The 22,375-nt window shown below is 38.4% G+C and overlaps 1 protein-coding gene across 6 annotated transcripts in view; it reads right to left on the minus strand.

The window, feature by feature from the left end:
• MICAL2 (microtubule associated monooxygenase, calponin and LIM domain containing 2) overlaps positions 1–22,375 on the minus strand; it is a 120,942-nt gene that overhangs the window by 60,908 nt on the left and 37,659 nt on the right. For all 6 annotated transcript variants that reach the window (XM_042813756.1, XM_042813753.1, XM_042813755.1 and 3 more), the window contains exons 3-16: positions 20,338–20,545; positions 19,566–19,682; positions 18,413–18,514; positions 16,458–16,613; positions 15,270–15,370; positions 13,394–13,651; positions 12,442–12,557; positions 10,852–10,978; positions 10,548–10,638; positions 10,310–10,457; positions 8,141–8,340; positions 7,402–7,514; positions 2,894–2,965; positions 2,171–2,320 (exon numbers count right to left, since the gene is read on the minus strand). In XM_042813756.1, coding sequence (XP_042669690.1) covers positions 2,171–2,320; positions 2,894–2,965; positions 7,402–7,514; positions 8,141–8,340; positions 10,310–10,457; positions 10,548–10,638; positions 10,852–10,978; positions 12,442–12,557; positions 13,394–13,651; positions 15,270–15,370; positions 16,458–16,613; positions 18,413–18,514; positions 19,566–19,682; positions 20,338–20,545 — 1,959 coding nt within the window. The remainder of the gene's footprint in view (positions 1–2,170; positions 2,321–2,893; positions 2,966–7,401; positions 7,515–8,140; positions 8,341–10,309; positions 10,458–10,547; positions 10,639–10,851; positions 10,979–12,441; positions 12,558–13,393; positions 13,652–15,269; positions 15,371–16,457; positions 16,614–18,412; positions 18,515–19,565; positions 19,683–20,337; positions 20,546–22,375) is intronic.

A 22,375-nucleotide genomic window follows, 5' to 3' on the forward strand; every position in this document is an offset into this window, starting at 1 on the left:
TCAGGTCAGCTTTGTCAAATTCAGTCTTAATAACTACTTTCCAGTTGGTCTTTTCATGATAGATTTCTACTTCATTTCATTTGTCCAATTGAAAGAAATTATACAAACTTTCCAAACTTCTCAGAATCAAAATTAAAAAATGCTAATCCCAATCAGTGTGGTGTGCTCCCAATGTTAACAGAACAGCACATCTGCCTTAAAAATAATCAATTCACAACTTGTTAATGAATGTGCATTTTTTTTCAAGCTGCCATGAAGAATTCCAATGCAATTCAGATCCCACTTTGCTGCAGACTACTCTTGGGAGATCACTACAGAATATTTACTAACATTGAAAATTCTAACATAAAGTGAATTAAACTAAGTATACTAAAAAAATTTCACTCCATGTATATGATGCTGCAAAAGAGCTTCTAGCAGTATTTCTCACAACTTCTACTTAAAGAAGTAGAAAATCTGGTCATTAAAATCAGATTTTCAATGCTCAAGCCTTTATCTTAGATATACTGCCAGTTTTCTCAGAGTGGAAACAGCACATCATATATATACATAGAATTTTTTCAGCTACTGTTGTTCTTTTCTTGCACGCTAAATGCATATACGCAATAATAGTTATACAGAGTGAAGTCCAGCTGTACATAAATCATCCAGATATACATAAATCAACACCTACAGGTTGTCCAAGTTCATTCCATGCAGATACTACTTCTTTCCAAAAGTTTTCTCATCTGGTCAAGCAGGCCTAAAAAAGCACTGAACTTTACAGTAGTTTTCATAAATCTTAGCTAAGTATATATATGAATGAGTCCTCATCAGAAAGAGGAGCAGTACGCTTGTCACATGTTACCCACGTGAGTTCCTACCTGCCTTTTTGGTTGAGACAGAAGACTTGTATCTTTAGGTTGAGCAAAGCGAGGATTAACAGGAGAGTCAGAAGAGAGCTGTGCTGGTCTATCTATTTGCTCCTTGTATAGTTTTGTTTTTTTTTTAATTATAAAGACAGAGTGGGAAAAAAAAAAGGAAGATAGTAAATAGGATTCCAAGATATTGAGAATAAGAAATAAAAGCTGTTTTTAAACAGATACTACTACAGAGCTTCATCAACATGTTTTGCAAATTTTCATCCACAACTCATTTTACTAACCTTTAACCTATTAAGCCTCAGTGTCTTTCTTGTAGTGAGGGGCCCAAAACTGAACACAGTACTGAAGGTGCAGCCTCACCAGAGCTGAGTACAGAGGGATGATCATCTCCCTGCTCCTGCTGGCAACACTATTTCTGATAAAAGCCAGGATGCCATTGGCCTTCTTGGCCACCTGGGCACACTGCTGGCTCATGTTCAGCCAAGTGTCCATCAATACTCCCAGGTCCATTTCCTGAACACAGTCTTCCAGCCACTCTGCCCTAAGTCTATAACGTTAACCTTTGGTAAATGCATCAAGGCTTCCTTGAACATGAACAAGCAAAGTTCTGTACAGGTTTCACAAATTCCAGGGCACTGACATAGCTGGGAAGAATGCAGACAGCAGTGGTTGACTATCAAAGTCACTTGACAACTATGATGACTGCACTTCTTGCAGACTTAAATATTTAAATTGACAAAGCACAAAATCAAGAAAGCTACCACTCTTGACAGCTCTTGGACACCTCGCATATCCTTTCTTCAGACTTTTTTTTTTTTTTTTTTCCCCTCCAAAGTATCAGGTTTGAATTCAGCTGATTCAGGAAGCCATCTTGCTGACTTAAGTGTGATTATGAGATTTCCATCATTACCTTAAAAGCCTGGGATTATTTGCTGGGATTACTGCATTTATGAGAAAAAATTCTGTTGTGATACCATACACAGCCCAAGAGACTCCTATACAAATTAAATTTCTAGATTGCTCTACAGAAGATTTCCAGACTCTGAAATTTCACTACATGATACTAATGTACCCTATAATATAGGGTATAATATCTCCATATTACTTACTCATGTTTATTCCCTAATTACTAGGAGGAATACTCTTTAATATGCATAAAGAATTTAAAACATGAAAGAAAGAAAATCCACTTCAAACATCTAATAGATCCACTTTGCCCCCCCCCCCCCCCAAAATCTGCATCACACTCACATGGAGGGACTACTGTTTAATTTCAGAGGTGACTCTGATGTTCATCTATGACCTACCTGCCTCCGAAAAATTGTATTTGGAGTATTCTCTTCAAACTTTGCCAACAATTGAGTTGCCATTGATTTAACTTTATTCTGATTTATTCCTTCTCTGCCATCATTCTGTTCTTTCCCAACACTTGTCTCCTGGCTTGAAAATCCTGAGGCCTACAATAAAAGAACAAATTGTTTTTCTCAAGTATAGCAATAACATTAACAAAGAGAGAAAATAACATTCTAACCAGCAAAGAATCTACAGTATCTTAAAATTGACACTGCTTAGCATGCAAAATTCCATGAGGCAGTAAATAGGGAACACCAATCAATACTGGTGATCACAAAGCAGTCACAAAGGTTACCAACCTAAGAGAGAGAGCAGCAATCAAGCTACAACACAAACTCTTCAAACATAGACAAACAATGTTTAAGTAACTGAATTGCAAAAAGGAAAAAACCTTATACATTAATAGTCTAGTGTCAGAAAGAAAATGAACTAGTGTGATTGACCTAAAGCTCTTATTTCTATCAAACAATTTAAATAAATGTAGCTTCTCTTCAGCACAGAAGAGAATGCTGAAGAGAAGAGAAGCACAGAACAGTGAATTCAAGTTTTCAGGTGACAAGGTTTTTTGTTCCCAGCAAGCATAAGAGTCCAAACCCCATTCTTCTAACTCCCACTGCCTCCTCAGTTCTGGTGCTTTGCAATGAACTGGATAGGTGCTGACACTGCTTAACACCAACCTCCTCAAAGACACCAAAAAGACCTTTGCGACGTCTTTTGTTAGTCTCGTTTTCTTCTGTTTTCCCTTCAACCTGAAACAGGAAAGCCAAAACAAAATATCTGGATTAGTACAGAAGTTATGAAATTTAACTAATCCATTCCTTCCACAATACTTGCTTCCATTACCAGGTAAGTACGGTATGGCCTCTGTTAAATAACATGACCACAGGTGAGCGGTGCCAGCACAGTACTCATAATCACTCTCCTCCAGCTCAGCAGGATCATTCCACACATGACAAGTCCTGCTGGCAGTAATCATGTTTATCAGCAGCACAGGAGCCCCTGACTGGGAGCTCTTACTCAAATCTGATGGGGAAAACGCATAAACCTTGTTCAACAAGGGACTGCAACTCCTTGTTTACCTGCTTCCTTCAGTACTAATGAGCTTGTAATTCATAAAGCACCAGCACGTTCTTGGAAAACAAACAAACAAACAAGGCATTAGAGCATCAGTTCTTCTGTGAATTTTAATCTAGATGATGCTGGTTTCCAGATGAACAGCACAACCCCAAGGAAATTTTTCCACTACGGATCCCCATCTCCTTCAGTCTAGATTTTCATATGCAGAACATGCATTCATGGTGCAGGTATATCCCTTTCTTTTCACAGAATCATTTGAGTTGAAAGCAACCCTTAAAGATCGTTTAGACCAACTCCCCCACAATGTAAAGGGAGATGTACAGCTTGATGAGGTTGGTCAGAGCTCCTTCCCAGCCTGACCTTGAATATCTTCAGGGCCAGAACACCCACCACCTCCTCTGGACAACCTGTTCCAGTGCTTTACTACCCTTACTGTAAAAATATTTTTTCTTACATCCAGTCTAAATCTCCCTTCTTTTAGTTTGAGACCATTTCCCCTTCTCCTATCACAACAGACTCTGATAAAGAGCCTGTCCCCTTCTTTCTTTTAGCTCCTCTTTAGATACTTAAACAATTGCTATCAGGTCTCCCCAGAGCCTTCTCTTCTCCAGCCTGAGCAATTATTGTCTGCGTCTTTCTGCCTTGTAGGGTTCAGCTTCCCCATTATGGACTTACACAGTAGTATTTAAGCAACCAAACTGCCTACTTTGTTCTTAAGCTATGCACATACTCAGTTATTTTGCTGGACACAACACAAACAATATTTCATGCCTCAGACTGCCTGAATTTGCAAAATAGTTAATAAAAGTTTGCATCATTTTTTATTGAATTCATTCTTAAAGAACTGACAATTTATCTAGTCAGGTTATGGAGAGATTTTGTATTGTAAACATCATGTTTGGCTCTATTTTATGAACAACGAACTATATTCCATTTACTTGTATTTTCCCGCAAGGTAACTCACAGACTGCTCATCCAGTTTGGAGAAAGAAAAAAAGAATAAAGAGATGGATCAAAGAACACAGTCTTCCTTTATATATATGCCGTGTTTATAGCAAGTCATTATGGAGTGAATAAAAATAATCCCAAACAACTTCTGGGCAAACACCAAAAGAATCAAATGACAATATTTTGATTACTCCATATGCTCTGGTTCTTTGTCTTCCAAGCACCAGCTTTCAGTAACGCAGTTTTACAATACTTAGAATCATTAGTCTACCAAGCAAGAGCGAACAACAACATATTCTGCATAATAATCTATACCACATAAAAGTAGAGTTTGCCTAAGTGAATGAAGCAAACAAGATGTTGCCTTTCAGAATCCACATAAAGGACTTTTGTTACAAAGAAGTGAAAAACAAAGCAATTTAATTGCCTAACAAAACTCCAAGAAAGATCATACTCTTCGTTGCATAAACACCTCAATTCATTTCTTAGTCCAGAGTACAGGAAATCTCAAGTTCCATTTGACACAGGAAGAAAAATGGGAAACACTACTCAATCTAGCCCAGTGCTGCCAGGACAACAACAGTCCCATCAATGCCAGGCACCTCCTGGTCTCTCACCAGTTGTGCCCAGACAAAGATCCCCTGTCTAGCCAAATGAAAGGACAAACTGGATGGTACAGAGCTCACAACGAGATATTACAGTGCTCCAGATGGTTTCTGATTTTGTCATACCTAAGTGCTCTTCTCCTGTCATACCTGGATAACGCTCAACACTACTCTTCACAGGGGAAAGAGCCACAAAACTGAAGAGACAGCCAAACTCTAACTCAAGTGGTTACCTTCCAAAGAAGTCCTATTTCCCAGCTAGGTGGTTTCCCACTGTTACGTCTTTGCAAATTTCTGTCCCAGTCTGAGCAGTGTATTTCTTGTTAAGCTTCATGCACCATCCATGACGAGGCTGTAAGGCCTCACATAAAGTAAATGCTCCTGACAATCTCACTCCTCAAGCTGATTTGCAAAATATTGCTTCCCCTTCTCTGTTCAAACAAGCCCCTGTGGTGTGAAACTGAAGGGGCCCATCATGCAAATCACCTCATGCTTTCATGTAGTGCCAAGAAATTCACCTCCTGTTAGACAGAAGGCATGTTTTACAATGAGAGGTTAGTCAGAGGGCTGCACGCCTCAGTAATGGAAAGATTTCCCCACTACTACTAGTTGCTTCTGCAAATAACTCAGAGAAAAATAATAACATTGTGGTCAGGAAAAAAAAAAGTTTTTCTTCTAAAGATGTCACCCACAGGAAAATGCAATGTTTATTTTGCCTGTTTACTTTCTCAGTGCTTAGTTAGATGGGAAAAATGCCACTATGTTTTGTCTGTATGTGGATGTCAGGGAAAAGATATTTCCTAACAAGGATATATGAGCTTATGGGGCAGCTGACTGTCCACGGGTTTAGAAAATATGTTTGTGAATGGAAAACATCTGAGACATAAGTAACTCTAGGAAATATCTGGAAATTCTGAAGTAGTTTTTCAGGCAACCAAAAAGAACAAAACAAAAACAACCCACATCTCTACCACAATTAAGGAGGTAAGATAGTAACAAATGCAAAAAGAAACACATTTAAAACATTGATTAAGTTAATAAACATCCGCCTGATTTTTTATTAAGGACACCACACTCAAAAGAGTAGAAAAATTGTGTTTCTGCAGGCAAAACTTGGCAAATACTGCATAGGGAATAAAGGAAACAATGAAGTATTAAGGAGGTCTGTAAAAACAAACAAAACAAACAAATTTCTGTCTAGCCTAGGAAACTCAAAACTTGGAACAGTTTTGCTTAAAGCTGTATGTCAGAAAACATAAGTTGAACTCATTCTGGTGGAGAAGCACACACTGCTGTCTAACTAGCACTGGTTAATTTCAGCAAGACACTACTGCCTGGGAGCTAGATTTGGCAGACACTCCCCATTTAAAATGAAGTGACGTTTGGCTGTGAAAGCAAAACCCCTCCTCAAGGTCTTCCTTCAGCAGAAGACCAAATTAATGAATAAGTGGAGGGTGAAACAGAATAATTTCATTACAGCAACTTCTAATTTAGAACTTTTGAACTTATAGTCCATTCAGAAATACAAAGGCAATACTCCCACTGCACACAATCCTATGTCAGACAGTATTAACTCTGCTCTCCATACCTCTTCAAAGCACTGTAGTCTTTAATTGCAACATGTACAGGCATTGACGTGTTTCATACAGGGACATAAACTGGGCATGTCAATAAGTTTTCATCAGTAAGTGACACAGAGAGATGTGTCTGAACAGATCACTATCCCAAGGTCATGTTAGTTAAACTGTATGTCTGCTGTTTGCCACCCTTGCAGGCTTTAATATCTAGAGGGGTATGAAGGGCTCACATGCAGAACATAGACAGAACCCTCTAACAGCTCAAAAAAGCTTCTAAGACTTCTTACATACCAGTGACTATTTGAACAAATATATAAGATTACGAATATATATTTAAACCTAGGAATATAAAGTTACAATACTATTTTTCTTAAAGGGAGTAATATTCATGCCTAGCAAAATCTCAGACTTCCCCATCAAAAGAAAAGAAAACAAAAACAAAACCACAACAAAACAAGAACAAAAGAAAACAGTAAAACTACAAAACGTGGCATGTAGCACCATGCCAAACTTCTTAAAAATACCTCTAGGAAACTTTCTAAAAAGAAAGCATAAGAAACATTGCAGGTAATGTAACCAACAACTCCAACATCTTGAGTTGATAACCGCAACTTAGGAACACATCAAATAAAACATCCTCCTTCCCTGCCTTTTGTCTACACTGAAGAAGATTGATATGGAGAATGAATATGAAATCTCCTGAAATACACACAAATTCTCACTAAGATTAGACTATTGGCATTATATATGCTTAACTGGGTTTACTAATGCTTCAGCCATTTCACAGTGACAATGCTTCAGTTTTATCATTACAAACATCATAATGATGTAGCGTTCACTTATGTTAATTTTTGTTGAAATCTTATTTTACTTCCTTAACGTGCACACAAATCTTCGCCCTTATTTATGAGCATAGGAGTTAATTTTCCACCTTTAAAAGACAAAGATTTATAGAGCAAACCATTCTTCACAGTTTACCTTTGGCACTCGCTTCCTTGGTAAAGTTAAGTTGATGTAATTATTAAAGATGAAGTTTGATGATTTTGCTGAGCAAAGTTCATTACTTTCTCCATTTTGCTTATCCCCAGCATCTGTTTAAAAAAAAAAAAAAGACTGAAGTATACTTATTCAATTTAAAAAAAAAAAATTGCCAATGCCACTACATTTCAGCTGAATAGTAATAAGAATTATGTATGAGAAACTCAGGCTATAAAATGCATACAATACAGAGGTAAGTTTTTAACAAACAAACAAAAAAATCAAGGAACAGACATGACATAGGCAGTCACCCTTAACAGAGAATGATTCTTAATGACCTTATACACAAACTTAGTGATTTCAAGCTGCAGTTATCCAACTGCTTATCCAGTTATCCAACCTGCCTGGATGCCTTCCTGTGCGACCTGGTGTAGGGAACCTGCTTTGGCAGGGGGTTGGACTCGATGATCTCTGGAGGTCCCTTCCAACCCCTACAATTCTGTGATTCTGTGAACTGCCTCTGTTCTCTGAAACCATCAAGGACCTGCAAAACCTTGGTGTCCCATCATGTTCTTCCCCCTTTCTGTTTCTAAGCACAAGTAATGACTGCAGACATTACTGTGTGCCAGAATGGCTCAATTGGAAAATGGCTGGTGGCTCAGACGCAGTGCTTGTGAGCAGCCTAGGTGAAGTGCTCCCACTTCCCAAACTTGGGAGAACACGCAACAGTTCAGCTTACCTACTGTCCTCAGAGGTGTGCCCCTGAACAGCTCATAAAATTTGGAGAGGTACATGACCATGCTGAGCTTGTCAGGCTCCTCAGCTGACCCCACCTCCTTCCCTGTGGTCAAAGGGGGGATTCCAAATTCCCGCTCAGCGACATCAAATGCCAGTTGGTTGTTTTTGACAATGTCCTCTTCGTTCAGTGCATCAAAGTCTCTGTGGGGGAGAATGTACAGGCATCAGTACCAGTTTGTTCTCTGTATCCCCTGGAAACACAACAGGTTCCCCTTGTAAATCAGAGAGGTGCAAGACAAGAATGTAAGAACAGGCATGGGCATTTCACCATGTGAATCCGAGCTCTAACCAAAACCACAAGGAGTAATTTAGGTGAGTATTTTAGGAAACAAACATGTTATATGTGTGCATGCACACATGCAGATGCACTGCATTTCTCTTTAAGGTGTTACATGCACAGCTTGAATGAGGAGCTCCTGCACATATCATAACCAGATTTATTAGTGCACTAAATAAGTATATCACACATTTGGAACTGCATTACCATTCTCTAAAACATTTTCTCTAAGACTTATTTTAAGGCTCCAGGATCTTTGAACAACTTCCAAAATCCATTATTAAAATAAATGAGAATAAGTTATAAAGCTCCAGGCAGGGTAGTTTCTTTCTCCTCATAAGGAATGTGAGCTTTTGAACCCAAAAGAATTTCTCTCTTCTCAACACCCATTTCTGGAGCCAGAGAGTGCATACAGCCCTCTGCCCCAGCACTGCCTGCAGCCTGTCCCTCACTGGCCTGCTCAGCTCCTGTCTGGCCATGTGCTTCCTTCAGCAACCGCATTTAACAGGAGGAGCCAAAAAGATCCAAAGAAGTGAACAAACAGCATGACATATGTTAGCTCAGGAATCTTTCAACTTTCTAGAGAGCAGTGCCCAAGAGATACATTTCCCACATACAGCAAGGACGACTTTGCTTTCTACTCTCTCCTTTGGCAACAAAACTATCCATAATCATCTGCCACACTCATTCTACCCCCTCCTCTTTTTTATTTTTATTTTCACTTTTTAAGTTTCTATTTATTTATTTAGCAACTAACCTAACAAAAAAAAACTTCCACCACAAAAACCTCACCCCAAACAACCCATCAACCTTTTTCTTAGAATGTGCAGTGTTAGTTCTTCCTCTGATAAAGGTATACAAGCAAGTGCCCTGGACATCATTCCTATTTTTTTCCCCCCAAATTATTATACCACATTAAAAAAAACCAACTCAATGATTTCTTTCATTTATCTACAATAAAGAGCAGCTGACAGTAATTCACTCATGACTCCTAAGTCTGTGGGTGACTAATCTGCATGGAAAGGCAAGAGAAAGAACCCACTGCATTTTGGGGACTTGGGAGAGGGAAGAAGAGTCACCCCAGCATAGATGTCAACAAGCAGGCCTTGTGATCCCCTGCCAGTTATTGCCACTCCTGCTCCAAGTTAAAGACCAGCCCTCTTGTCTCTAACTGAGAAACCTTTTAAAATATTCAAATATAAGAAGTCAAGCCTAGGGTAAGGACCCCAGAAACACAGTAAAAAATGGAGAAGCTGGCATACAATCAATTCCTAGAATAGTTAATTTTCAAGGGCGCACATGCCAGGACACTGGATGAAGAACTGTGCAAGGCTGCCATCTCCCACATCACCTCTGTGGCCTGGGGTTTGCCTAGGCTACTTTGGTAACCACTACAGCAGGCATAAGACAGCTCATTTAAGACTGAACCGAGTATTTTTCTAACTCCTGACAGTACCATTACAACTGTGGTTTTAAATATACCCTAAAAACCTGTCTCCAGGCAGACTTGGGAATACAGCTCTCACATTCTCCAAGCACTGCAATTTTCATTTTAAGTAATTGTGTGAATCCCATGAACATAATCACGAGTCACAAGGTTCAAAATCTTCCTAAATCTTTGAAAGCATATGCATTTCATTTTACATATGCAAGGACACACAGGGAAAAAAAAAAAAAAAAAAGGTAAAACAAAAACAACCCGCTATGGTGTCTACTTCCTTGCAAAAACAAATAGAAGTGAATTGTAGAGTACCAGTATTTTGGCTGCTCTTATGCTATACTTTGGTGAATACTTGATATATCTTATGCCTAAAATCTACAGATGTCACTTACATGAGGTCAGGCCTGAAGCGATGGATAATTGCACACAATGCAAGGCCACTTTTCCAAGAGGTAGTCAGGTCTGTGATGTTAACATTACGGTACCCTTCTGTCTGTTTCTGACACCAGGTCAAGAGTTTGTTAGGTCGAATGTCCGACTCTGCAGTTAGCAAAGAGCAAATATTTTGATCATTTTTTGTATGCTCAGAAAGCTTCAATATTTCCACTACAAGCATGAGATACCACATACCATGTCTTGAGAGATTCACTGATCTTCTAATGGAGCTTGCTCTTTCAAGAGAACATTGCTGTAACTCATTGGTGACGTATAATTGTTTCACCTACAAGTTAAATAATTTGTAACACAACGTTAGAATTGCTTGAAGGGCAAAAAAACTTTCTTTCTTTCTAGGTTAATTTTATCAACAGCTGGATCTAGACTACAGAGTCTTCTGAAGATTTTATGTACTACTTGTGGCCATACATGGACAAAAGAAACCCAGCAAAAATAACAAACACCTGTGATTTCCCAAGCGAGTCTTTTGAGTACTGACCTGGTGAGGTCGAACACAGCTTGAGTTCAAGTTTGGGTACCTCGTTCCTGGATCAATGGTATACTGGTCAAAGTTCTTGTTAATATTTTCAGGGGTAGTCTGAGGCAAGAGTCGATAAATACTCTCCCTTACAAAGAAAAGAAAAAAAAAAGATGTAAAATATATTGATTATAAGATATTCATTAAATAAAAAGTTTTTTTTTTTTTTTTTTTTTTTGTAGTTACCTGCACCTTTATTTTGATTCTGCCTGGACAAATGTTATGCACTAACTGCATAATGCCTCCATCCCATTTCTTACCCCCACTCAGCAGGAAAAGGATGCCAGACAGAAAGAAGGTCAACAAAAAGACAGACTCTCAGAACTTATGCCCATATTTTCCTGAGGCAGGAAGAGAGCAAGAAGAACTTAAAAAAAGAAGGTTACATCATACAGTCATCTGGTTTTGCTTTAACCTCCACCCAAGGAGTAACTTCTTTACCACATAACAGCACAAAAACCCGTCATTCTGTGTTCCTATAACCACCACAGCCTTTTTTATTATGCTGTTCAATTTTCCACTGGGGACTATGAAGCGTTTGAGTCATCACACATGCTTCTATCTTAAAAATCCTCAAAGCACTGTAGTTTGTAATGCTCCTACTTGCATTACCACAACCATGACTATTTCTATAGTCTATCTACCCCTAAAAAGCTTGGGTAGCTGCAGTAGAGCAGGGCAGCTGCTGTCAACACCAAAGTCAGCAACTTCAACCATCAGACCATTGACACACCAGGATTACTGGTGTAGTTAACAACAGGTTTTTGCTCTGATCAAGAAGTCATTGCACAGAGAAAGAAGCTTATGATTCAGCATGACAGCAATTCATCTTTGCAGACATTTATCAGACTAAATAGAGAGGGCAGTTGACCTACTAAGCCAAAAAGCAAAGTTAAAAGCAGATACTAATAATGAAAGCTGTTGGCTTTAAAGTATTTGTTTATGGTTGTTTCAGCAATGAACATCTTTTTTGCTACTGAAATAAAAAAAAAAGAAAAAAAAACAAAAAAACCCCACAACAACAAACACAAAACACAGGTGCTGAGGTGCCTGGAGTGTTATTTCTTTTCACAAGATCATAGAATCATAGGATGGTTGGTTTAGGTTGCAAAGGAGCTTCAAGATGACAGAGCTCCAACATCTCTGACACGGGCAGGGCTGCCATCCACTAGATTAGACTTCCCAGGGCTCCATCCAATCTGGCCTTGAACACCTCCAGGACTGAGGCACCCACAACTTCTCTGGGTAACTTGTAGTAGTTAAACTACAGGTTTAAAGATAACATTAGATTTTCCCCACAGATTATACTTGAATCTAGTCATTCATAATTTAAATTAATGATTTAGACCCATGTCAGGCATGCTGCTGGATCTCTGAATCCCTGTACAGAAGCAACAGAAGTGCCACTGTAGGAATGGATAATTTCAACTGAATGCCACTGCAGGGAAACAAAATTTTTATCCAGATGATGTTTCATCTTCCACTGTCTTCAGCCAACACAGCAACACCTTAAAACACACTGAAAATGAGGAAGACAAAAGCAGAGCTCACCGTTCAGCAAGGATTTCTAGTGGGGGTTTTCCTTGAGCCCAGCTCCGCACCATCCAAGCGGTATCAAAAGCAGCTAAGAAGCCTCTTGCACAGCCAGTACCCATTGGCCAGAAAGGCTGTAAGAAACATTTACATTTTAACTCTTTGTATTTCTTCAGATTTTATTACAGAACTTACGGTATGAATTTGGAACATAACTTTTCACACAGTCTTAGAAAAGCAGCCTGGAAAGAGTTAAAATACAGCACAGCCAACTCTTACAGTTTTTCGAGGTTTCTCTAAGACTCAGATAATGAAGAAGACTGCTTTCACTTTTTCTTTTTTCTTTTTTCTTTTTTTGGTAACTTATACACTGAAAAACTGACTTCTTAACTTCAAGAAGTAAGGCCCGGAAAAAAAGACTGAGTAGTCAAAGATCAGTCAGGCTTTTTTGTTTGTTTGTTTGTTTGAAAGGTGGTGGGGCAGGGTATGAGGGGTGGGAATTATGCCTTTTTTTCTTTCATTTGGATTAGTCTTCTCAAACACTTCAGGCTGTCAGTCTGGTTAAAAATAATAATAATAAGACAAATGTGTGTTTTACAGCTAATGGATACTTTTCACTTAAGAAAGAAAACATACTAAAGCAAAGAGACTGCAATAAAATTTGGACTAAGTTTTTCCCTCTGACTGAAATCAGGAGAGTTATACCATGCACCTAAGCTGAAGACACATAGCTCACAGTTTTCAGACAGAAATACAACACGCATAAAGCAAAACAGAATCCCAGACAGGGACTACCAGCCAAGCATTAGTTATGACATAAACTATGGCATTTAAAAAAAAAAGAATAAAATGTCTATTCCAAGGAAGGTACGTTTGTTTCAGGACATGGAAGAGAATACAAAGACTGTTTGAGAAGGGAGATAAAATGGCTGGATTTAAAAAAGTATTTGGAAAATAAGCCTAGGTGTACCTCAAGTAAACTGTCTCCAACAAGTGCAACCAGGAGCTGATGCCTGTGCCTTTCTCTCACCAGTGCAGCATTCTCAGATGCATACATAGATGTAAAATCAAACATTGCTACATCTGGTTGCCCATAGTGATTAATTGCAAAATCCAAGGAAGGCAGCTGATAGTTGGTTGCAAAGTCAGCAGCTTCTCGAGCGTAGGACAGCAAATTGCTCTGGTTCACATTCTCGCCACAGAGGAGTGACTCAGTATCGATGTAGTCCTGCAAGAGAGAGGGGTGAAGGATTACATACTCCATCTAAACTCTCTGAAGTGGAGCCTTGATGTCTCATAGCATCAGAGCGGAATGTACATCTCCCGGCATAAAGAACCAAGGGAAATTTATCATGATCTCTCAAAAGTACACAAATATAGGTTTCTTCTGCTACCGCAAATAGGAACACTGTGCCAATAGTGAAAAGCAGCTTTATTTGCAATAAAATATTATGGAGCCTCCCAGCTCCTTAGCTATGTGTTTTCTTCATAACTTCCATTCTATCAAAAGATGTGATCATTGTCACTCCAACTCTTTTTCCTTTGAGTGCACTCTACATAAAAAAACAAATTGGAGCAGAAATAACTACGAAACAATGATGTTAATATGCTATTCTCAACCTGAAGATTTGGCTTAACAGCTAAGTCCACACAGTCAAACTCGGACCACAGAAATTTTTCTGTTCTTGTCTTGGGTTGATTTTTCTTTTTTATTGTGATTGTCCTTTTTTTTTGTGTCTGTTTTTCCAGTCAGTGTGGTAAAGGACATTCCCTTTACAGGTCACTCTATTTAAAGCCAAAGATTATTAATAAGGCAGTTTCTATTTACAGCTTAATCACGGATGAGACCCCTAATCACAAGGATGATGCCACAGAATGGCTATGAGCCTAGTTGTCTTTCAGCAGATTGTTCTCTTTACTCAGATATGAGAGACTCAGGAAAATGACAGCCAGGCCACAGCTCCTCTTCCTTAAATGCCCCATCCCACCCATCTGAAGACATCAGCCTCTTAGCTCCAGGGGCCACCCACCACTGTCCCGTCACCTCTGAGGCAATCACTGTGGTTGCATCCTCCAAAAAGTCTGGAAATTGTAGCATTGAGTTAAGTGGTCCCATCAGAAAGAAGTCTTCCAACAGTTCCCTACAGGCACTTCCTATGGGAATTTATAATTGACTGTTTTGGCATCGTCTTACTTCACAAGAAAAGTTGCTTACTACTGCATTTCCAGGAAGAGAAATTTAAATAGTGCCTTAAGTAGTGCCAAAACACTTTCTAGAAACAAAGGAAAACAACCTCTTTCTTTTAGAGAAGAAAAAAAATAAATAAAAGGAAAAAGAAAAAAAAACACTGTTTTTCAAAAGGCCCCAGAGATTTCCAGGTATTTTTGAAAGCTCATGCCCTCACGTTTACACACTTGTTTTAGCAGGTTTTATCAACTTTGGAGAATTTGCAACTTAACCTGGGGTAGATTATAACACTTCCTCGTTTGTCTGATGAAGCTGGACATAGCTGTGCGAGGTTAACCTTAAACAAGGTTCTTATTTTTGGGATGGTGACAACACCACACATTTCTAAGCTGAATGAAAATCTCATTTTTGCCAGTCTCACAAGTGAGAAATTTAGCAAGTATAATTTTTACCTCTCTATAGAAACTTTGTGCTAATAGGAAAAACAACAACAACAACAACAGTCAACAGTGTAAAGCCTAAGTGATCTGAGATCTAATCAAGTGACCTAATAAGTCTATAAACACCTTCCATAATATGGAATAACATTTATGCAGATGTTCACAGTTATTATGTGCCAAGTAAATGAAGTAAAGCTTTACCCAGAATTTTTACATACATTTATAATCACTCCTTTGTCCAGAAGACTCTGTTTTTTTGCCGTCATCACAAAATAATGTGTGCTATCTTTGTAGTAAACAATATTCTCCAGGTCAATTCCTGAAAGAGAATGCATTTGTTACAACGCACAAGGCATTTTCTGTCATTTACTAATAACACTATAGTGAGACCTACTAGGTCTTCTTGTTCCACTTTCCCAAGGAGTGACCCAATGAGTTTGTCTCAACATAATTTAAAGATATTTGGCATTCTACTAAGGAAAAGCCAGTTAATTACAACCTTATTAATAGGATGTTTGATAGGACAAAGGGGAACAGTTTTAGACTAAAAGGGAGGAGATTCAGATTAGATGTTGGGAAGTTTTTCACTGAGGGAGTGGTGATGTGCTGGAACAGTTTACCCAGAGTGGTTGTGCATGCTCTGTTCCTGGAGGTGTTCAAGGCCAGGTTGGATGGGGCTCTGGGTAGCCTGATCTAGTGTCTGATTCAGTGGTTGGCCACCCTGCCCAAAGCAGAGGGTCTGGAACCAGGCAATTTTTGAGGTCCTTTCCAACTCAAGCCACTCTATGATTCTATGATGAATCTTCCGGGGGTGAGAAAGAGAAATAAAAGGAACAACATGCTTTTTAGGTTGGTAGACTTCTGCCTTTGGGTCTAACCAGAAGTTTTGATGTTGTTACAGTAGCAATATCAATAATAAATAAGCTGTAAGAATGGAATTGTTTGTACTTCCAGGGGATGCAACTATTCTGAAACCTCTTTTCATACAGATGTATTTCACTGTTTATATTCAAATATTTATGGCACTTTATCAGATCTGCACATCAAAAAGAAAAACAAACCCCTCCTAGAAGGGCAATACCTTTTTCACAGGGTTCACTCAGTATGTGAACAGACACACACAAACAAAACAAACCATGCCTTCAGGGAAATCTTTGGGCACTGAAAAAGCTCTGCTCAAGTTGATTGGACATGGCTGGTTTTTTTTTTTTTTAAACAGTTGAGAAAAATTTAAACACCAAAACAAACAACAGTGTGGCAACACCTAAGCTAAGAAGAAAATCCCACCACATCGTAAACATACATAACTTCCCTTGGCAAGATTATGACATCATCAGCACTTTATCATTTGGTTTTTTTTTTTAATGAAATGTATTCAAATTGATGCTAATAGAAATATTCCCCACCTGTTTCCTCTTTAAGGTCTTGGAAGAACTTCTGATTGAAGATGAAAGCAACACCACTAATTTCTTCTACTTTGGCTTCTGCAGTTGTATTTCTGTTTATAAAATTGGCAGTGATAGCTATAGCTAGCTTTCCACGGAACTCCTTTCTCCTAAAACCTAGTAAGCAAAGAAAATAAATAAAAACACTGAAAACTTGACATAAGAATATGAAGGAGGATCAGCTGAAGAATACTTGGTCTAATCCAGTATTTCATCAAACACCACAATCAGCACATTCCATCTTAAACTCCCTTGAATGCAAAGTTTTTTCCCCCCAGTCCCAGCTGCAAAAGTGGAATTGTACTGTATTCAAGATAAAGTCTCATTTTAAAAACAAACTAAGACAAAACAACCTACTGAAGTCTGAAGTGGAGGTAGGGGAAGAAGTTCAACATGAGAAGTTAAAGAAAAGTGGGGAATGAAGATAAACTGGAAACGGTGCAGATAAACTTAATTGAGGGAAACATTTTTAACCTGCTGAATAACAAATGTGATTTATGTTAGATGGGCAGTAATCAGTTTTGAAAAAACATGCAAAAATCATTAGTCAAAAGCAGCATCTGAGAAAACAGAAACCTCTATAACAGGGCTTAGCTGCACACACTAAAAACTAATGCAATTTTTCAAAGATTTTAGGGGTTGAAAAATATTCAGTAACTTATTTCCAATATGAGCAGTTCAACAAGCAAAGTTACTTGCATTCTTACTTCACCCTAGTTTCACAAAAACACCTGCTAAGCACCCATCTTGCAATTACGCATTCAGTTTCTATTTGTGTATTCCCTTTATACATAAGGAAATTGTGAAGTAGGACAGATTCTGTATTTTTCACTAATTGCACGTGACTTGACAGAGAATACATGCACTTCTATTAAGAAATCAGTCAGCTATGATTTTTCTCACTGTGCATCTTGATACATTCTCAAAATTTCATTGGAATAAGTTAACATGGAAATACCAGCTTCTGTATGTAAATAATCTTAAGTGCATGAAATATTCCCTCAGATCCTGTAACAATGATAACTACCAGCTTCTCAGTTGAGTCTGCAGCTGAGGTAAGAGTAATTTTATTTTGCTGACACCTGACTACTTAAATAATCCTTCATAGGGGATAGACAGCAGAAAAGCGTGGAGATTTTTCTAATAAAAGATATCATAAGGAGTTAATTCTTAGCATATTGCATTTGACAGACATAAGAAAAGAACTCAGATCTATTACAAAGCTAACAAAAAAGGGGAAATGGAGTATTTACTGAACTTAAATTAGCACGGACATAATTAAAGCTACAAGGAAGGCATATAATTAGGTAACAAGCTTGTCTGTGTGATACAGCAGCAGCTTAAGTAGTGTCTCACTAACAAAGAGCTCAGGCAGTCTACATTCTCAGCACTGACTCAAAGCGCATGCCCCCCCCCGGGGGAGTGGTTTGTTATCTTTTCAAACTGCTTCCAAAGTAACTGTGTCTGAAATTAAATCATCTTTACACAGGACTTACACCTCTGATGCCTGCATTAAATACCTGTCAGTCACCTTTTGGTCATTAGCTCAAGCATATAGGCAAGCCTACGGCACAATAGCAAAGACAATGCAATTCCTGACATGCATCTTGTCAGTGCTCTAAGTTAAATAACCATGCGATTACCTAACACTGAAGGTAGCCCAATGGAACCACGCTACATTCTGGAGGCAAAGCAGATACAGACAGTGCTGAGAATCAGTCACAACATTTAAGTACCTTTATTTTGAGCCACAACTTAACAACAAAAGTAGAACATAGCACATAAAAAAACAACTCGTTTTCTCAGACATCAGTGGATTTAAAGGCGGCTCGTTCCTTTTTGTTCTCTGACTTCCAGGTCTTGCAATATATCCTAACAGAAAAAAACAACATGGCTAAAAGCAGACATTCACCTACCTTCTAATGTGTTTCTGCGGCCATCTGCACCAACAATAACATCAAATTCATACTCTGACAAAGGGTGATCCACCGGGAGAAACTCAGCCCTCCAACCTATCTCTAAAACCACAAAGAATAATATTTGTTCAGAAATACAGCAGGGTTTTCAGTCTGAAGAAAAAGTATCAGGATAAGTGGTCTATTTCTCATTCAAATGGATTTGCATTCTGCCTCAGATCTATGCAGGGAAAAAACTGCGTTAAGCAATGTGTCAAGCTCGTAAGCTGTCAACGTAAAAATGCCTTTACTTGGATCTCCTGAAGCACAAAACCTCCTCAAAGGCCCATATCACAAGTACATGCTCACAAAAATAGTCTCACAACTACTTTATTAAGGGAGCATATATACATATTAACAGAAAAAGATGGGTTTTAAAAGAAGAAAGATAGCCTCCTCACATCAATATTAATTCTGTCTCCTGAATGGCAATTTAACAGAAGTATAGTAATGAAGCTGAATTTCATATTTGCATTAAGTTAAAACTGTTTGACTAAAAGTGTTAGTATTGCCAACATTTAAGAGATATATAATAGGTTTCAAGTACTTTTAACAATTTATTTGTTCTAGTATTGGCACATGAACATTTACAGAGGAATAGCACAGTATTCTAATGAAGTAAAATTCAAAAATATTCCATTGCTACTACTCCTTAAATACTAATATATGGAGAGATTTTTTCTTTATTTCTTGCATAAAAATCTTGCATAAGATGACTGATAAGACCTTAAGCAAGTGGGAGTTGTATCAAATGTGAAAGCAAAATGAGGCCCAGAGTGCTTCATCCATTCTCTATATTTGTATTATCAATCAAAAATTGTTTTCGCAAGAAGATACCAGAAAGCCACAGCAGACTCCCTGCAAAGCCTCAAATGCATGCCAGAAGACACAGTGCAAAACCTCAACTCTTAAAGCTGGACCATATTTTAAGAATTATCAGAGCATTGTCACAACAATACTTATTATGCCTACAGTTGCAGACAGCAAACCTGGCTAAAAAAAGAAGGGCAAAAGATTCCAATTCCTTTAAGCAGAATTCAACTACCTTGACAGATTTCTCTTAAGACCTGACATGAAGTTACTCTGTAAAGAATCACGTTATGATAAACCATACTTTGATTTTCCTGATCTTCAGGGGGTTCCAGGACTTTCACAAATTCTAGATTCACGTGGATTTCAACTCCTAGCATAAGTGCAACTTTGAAGAGGATAAGTTGAAGTTGTCGAATACCTGTAAGTAGCAAGAAGCAAAGATGTATTCAATGCATAAGCAAGTACAGGTTCTGCCAGCATGCCACCCAGTTGATATTCCTTGTTAACAAAAACATATAGCACTATTATTTCCCATACTGTGGCAAATTCAAATGTAGCAACCACCATAGGACACTGTTCTCTTATTTCTCATTTTCCAATCCGATAGGTTATAAAAATGATTTCCGTGATTTTCTTAAAAAAAATAAAAAAATAAAAAAAATTAAAGCTTGCCTTTTTAACAATATTTAGAGTACTTATATACTCAATATGCTAACCACCTGAAGAAAAAAAAAATTACAGCACGAAAATATTTCCCTGTGAAATACCACACTTACACCTATCTTCTCATTAAGAGCTGCATCTACCTTTAGCATACTAGAACGAACATCAAGATTCTACATACAGCTGTAATATAAACCTATTGTTTTAAGAAGTCCAGACTAAACAAACTGCTCCATAAGACTGTCATTTGTCCAGCTGCCATTTTGCTTCAATGAAATCTTTTATTCTCTCTCCTTAACATGCATATACGTTTATGGCAGATAAGCTCTCTGTCATACAGAGAAAGTCTCCATTAATCTGATCTCCACATCTCTTTTATCGGACCACAATCCATATCCGTAGGTACTTACTGATGTGATCAATGGATCCTGCACAGAATTTCCCATAAAATTTCTTTGCTCCTAGTCCCCGGAGGTCATGGATTGTAAACGGCCAGAGATGCAACACATTGTTTCTTGAAAAAGTGTCCCGCTTCTCCACGACGACAACTTTGGCTCCCAGGAAGGCAAGTTCTATGGCAGTCCGCAAGCCACATGGGCCACCTCCAATAATTAAACACTACCGGAGAAAAGAGGAAGTTTTACGCAGGATTTGGTACTGATTTCTAAGTAATCTCTAATTTATTCTATTGTTGTGACTTCATATTTGGTCAGATTCGTGCTATCAAGAATGTCTTCAAGTTGACTGTATAAATCAATGAACAGAAATTTTGCTTGCATGGGGCATTTAGACAGTTTACAAAGGAGGATGAATTTCTTCATGCAGACGTAGGAACATCTGACAAAAAGAAGGAACTACGGAAAGCCAAACACCTCTTAGAATCTGCTTGAATATCTCAGTTACATAGAATCATAGAATCTCAAGGTTGGAAACGACCTATAAGATCATCTAGACCAACCATCTCATCACCACTGCCACCACTAGTACTAAACCATATCACGCAGCACGTCATCCAGACGCCTCTTGAACACTGCCAGGGATGGCGACTCCACCACCTCCCTGGGCAGGGAGCATTTCAGAATTGTTTGCAGTAAAAAGTATTACACCTACATAAAATGGAACAGAAATAAGTAGTCTAGATGTAGGCTTTATTTATTTAGTAAGAGGGAATTGGCGCACATTTGCTGGAGCTGCTAGTTAAACTAGCAGTCTTTGTTATTATAACTGTATTTGTTACCCTCCTCCAAATGAGGAAATATCCTGAATAGAAGAGCCTGGCTCATCTGCTGCTGTAAGGCAGGGGCACGTCAAGGGAAGTCAGTAGGCTTGTCCTGCTTCACCAGAGGTGGGGAACATGGCAAGCCTTATTCCATTTCATGGAGCAGCCAACATCCTTACCATTAAGACAATCACTTCTTAGGGGCTTTAATCTGAATGTGAGCATTCTTAGAAGAAAAAAATGCAACTATTAAAGAGAATTCTCACCTAAATTTTAGCTGACAGCTGTGAGTTTTCACAGATTAACAGGCAAACCATTTCCAGAAAACTACTAATTAAAATACAAATATAGCTGATGTTTACATTTTCCTGCTTGATTACTAAAAGCTGCCTAGAAACAGTCTTGGAAGCTCAACAACATTCACATTCCCTCACTAAAGGGCAAGAAGCAAAAAAAAAAAAACCTCCCCAAACCATGAAGACCTCACAAAACCTACACCAGCAGTTCAAGCAATGGGCTTGGGATATGGAGGGACAAGGTGGAGCTGAGGGGTGAGCTCTGGATCCAAGGCTGAGCTGTGCTGCAGAGCAAATCCAAAACCATTATCTCACAATGCAGACATGTTCCTGTTTGTCCCACATACATAGCCAGACAGTGATTATAGTTTCAAAGCAAGCACGGACTGTATCTGGAGGCTCAATGGATATGAGTCTGGTTCCCATTACAGCTCTCTTTCATAAAATGGGGTCATTTATTTGTTTTGGTTTGTTCACTAGCTCTCAGGTTTTAACATCTTAAAAATTATCTGGCATTGACTTTTGTCCATGACTTTTGTCCAAGCAAATTACATAAGTATAAAAATGTCTTTTTTTTTTTTTTTTTAAGTCAATAACGTAAAGAACTCACATTCACACAGAAATATAAGGTGTTTTTGCAGTGATTTAAGCAAGTATTTTGTTAACTAGTTATTAAGCAAGTTAAGTCAGGTTGTTGTACTTCCATGCCCATACCTGATTTATAATATAAGAACATTCCTCACTGCATGGTAAGTAGTAAGAAAACATCAACAGGTACAAGTATATAAAGGGGAAGAATATTGTGCAGAAGATACCCCAACTTCAGAAGAGGATTGCTGAGAGAGTCCAGGTCAGCTCCTTTCTGTTCATCCTTATGATTAACACAAATACTCTGAGTTCTGACAAGCAAGTGACTGCCTTCACAGCTACACA

Source organism: Centrocercus urophasianus, unplaced genomic scaffold (assembly GCF_019232065.1).
Source record: "Centrocercus urophasianus isolate 14NV4802_14NV808 unplaced genomic scaffold, USGS_Curo_1.0 seq_14, whole genome shotgun sequence".
In the NCBI taxonomy this organism is placed as follows: Eukaryota; Metazoa; Chordata; class Aves; order Galliformes; family Phasianidae; genus Centrocercus; species Centrocercus urophasianus.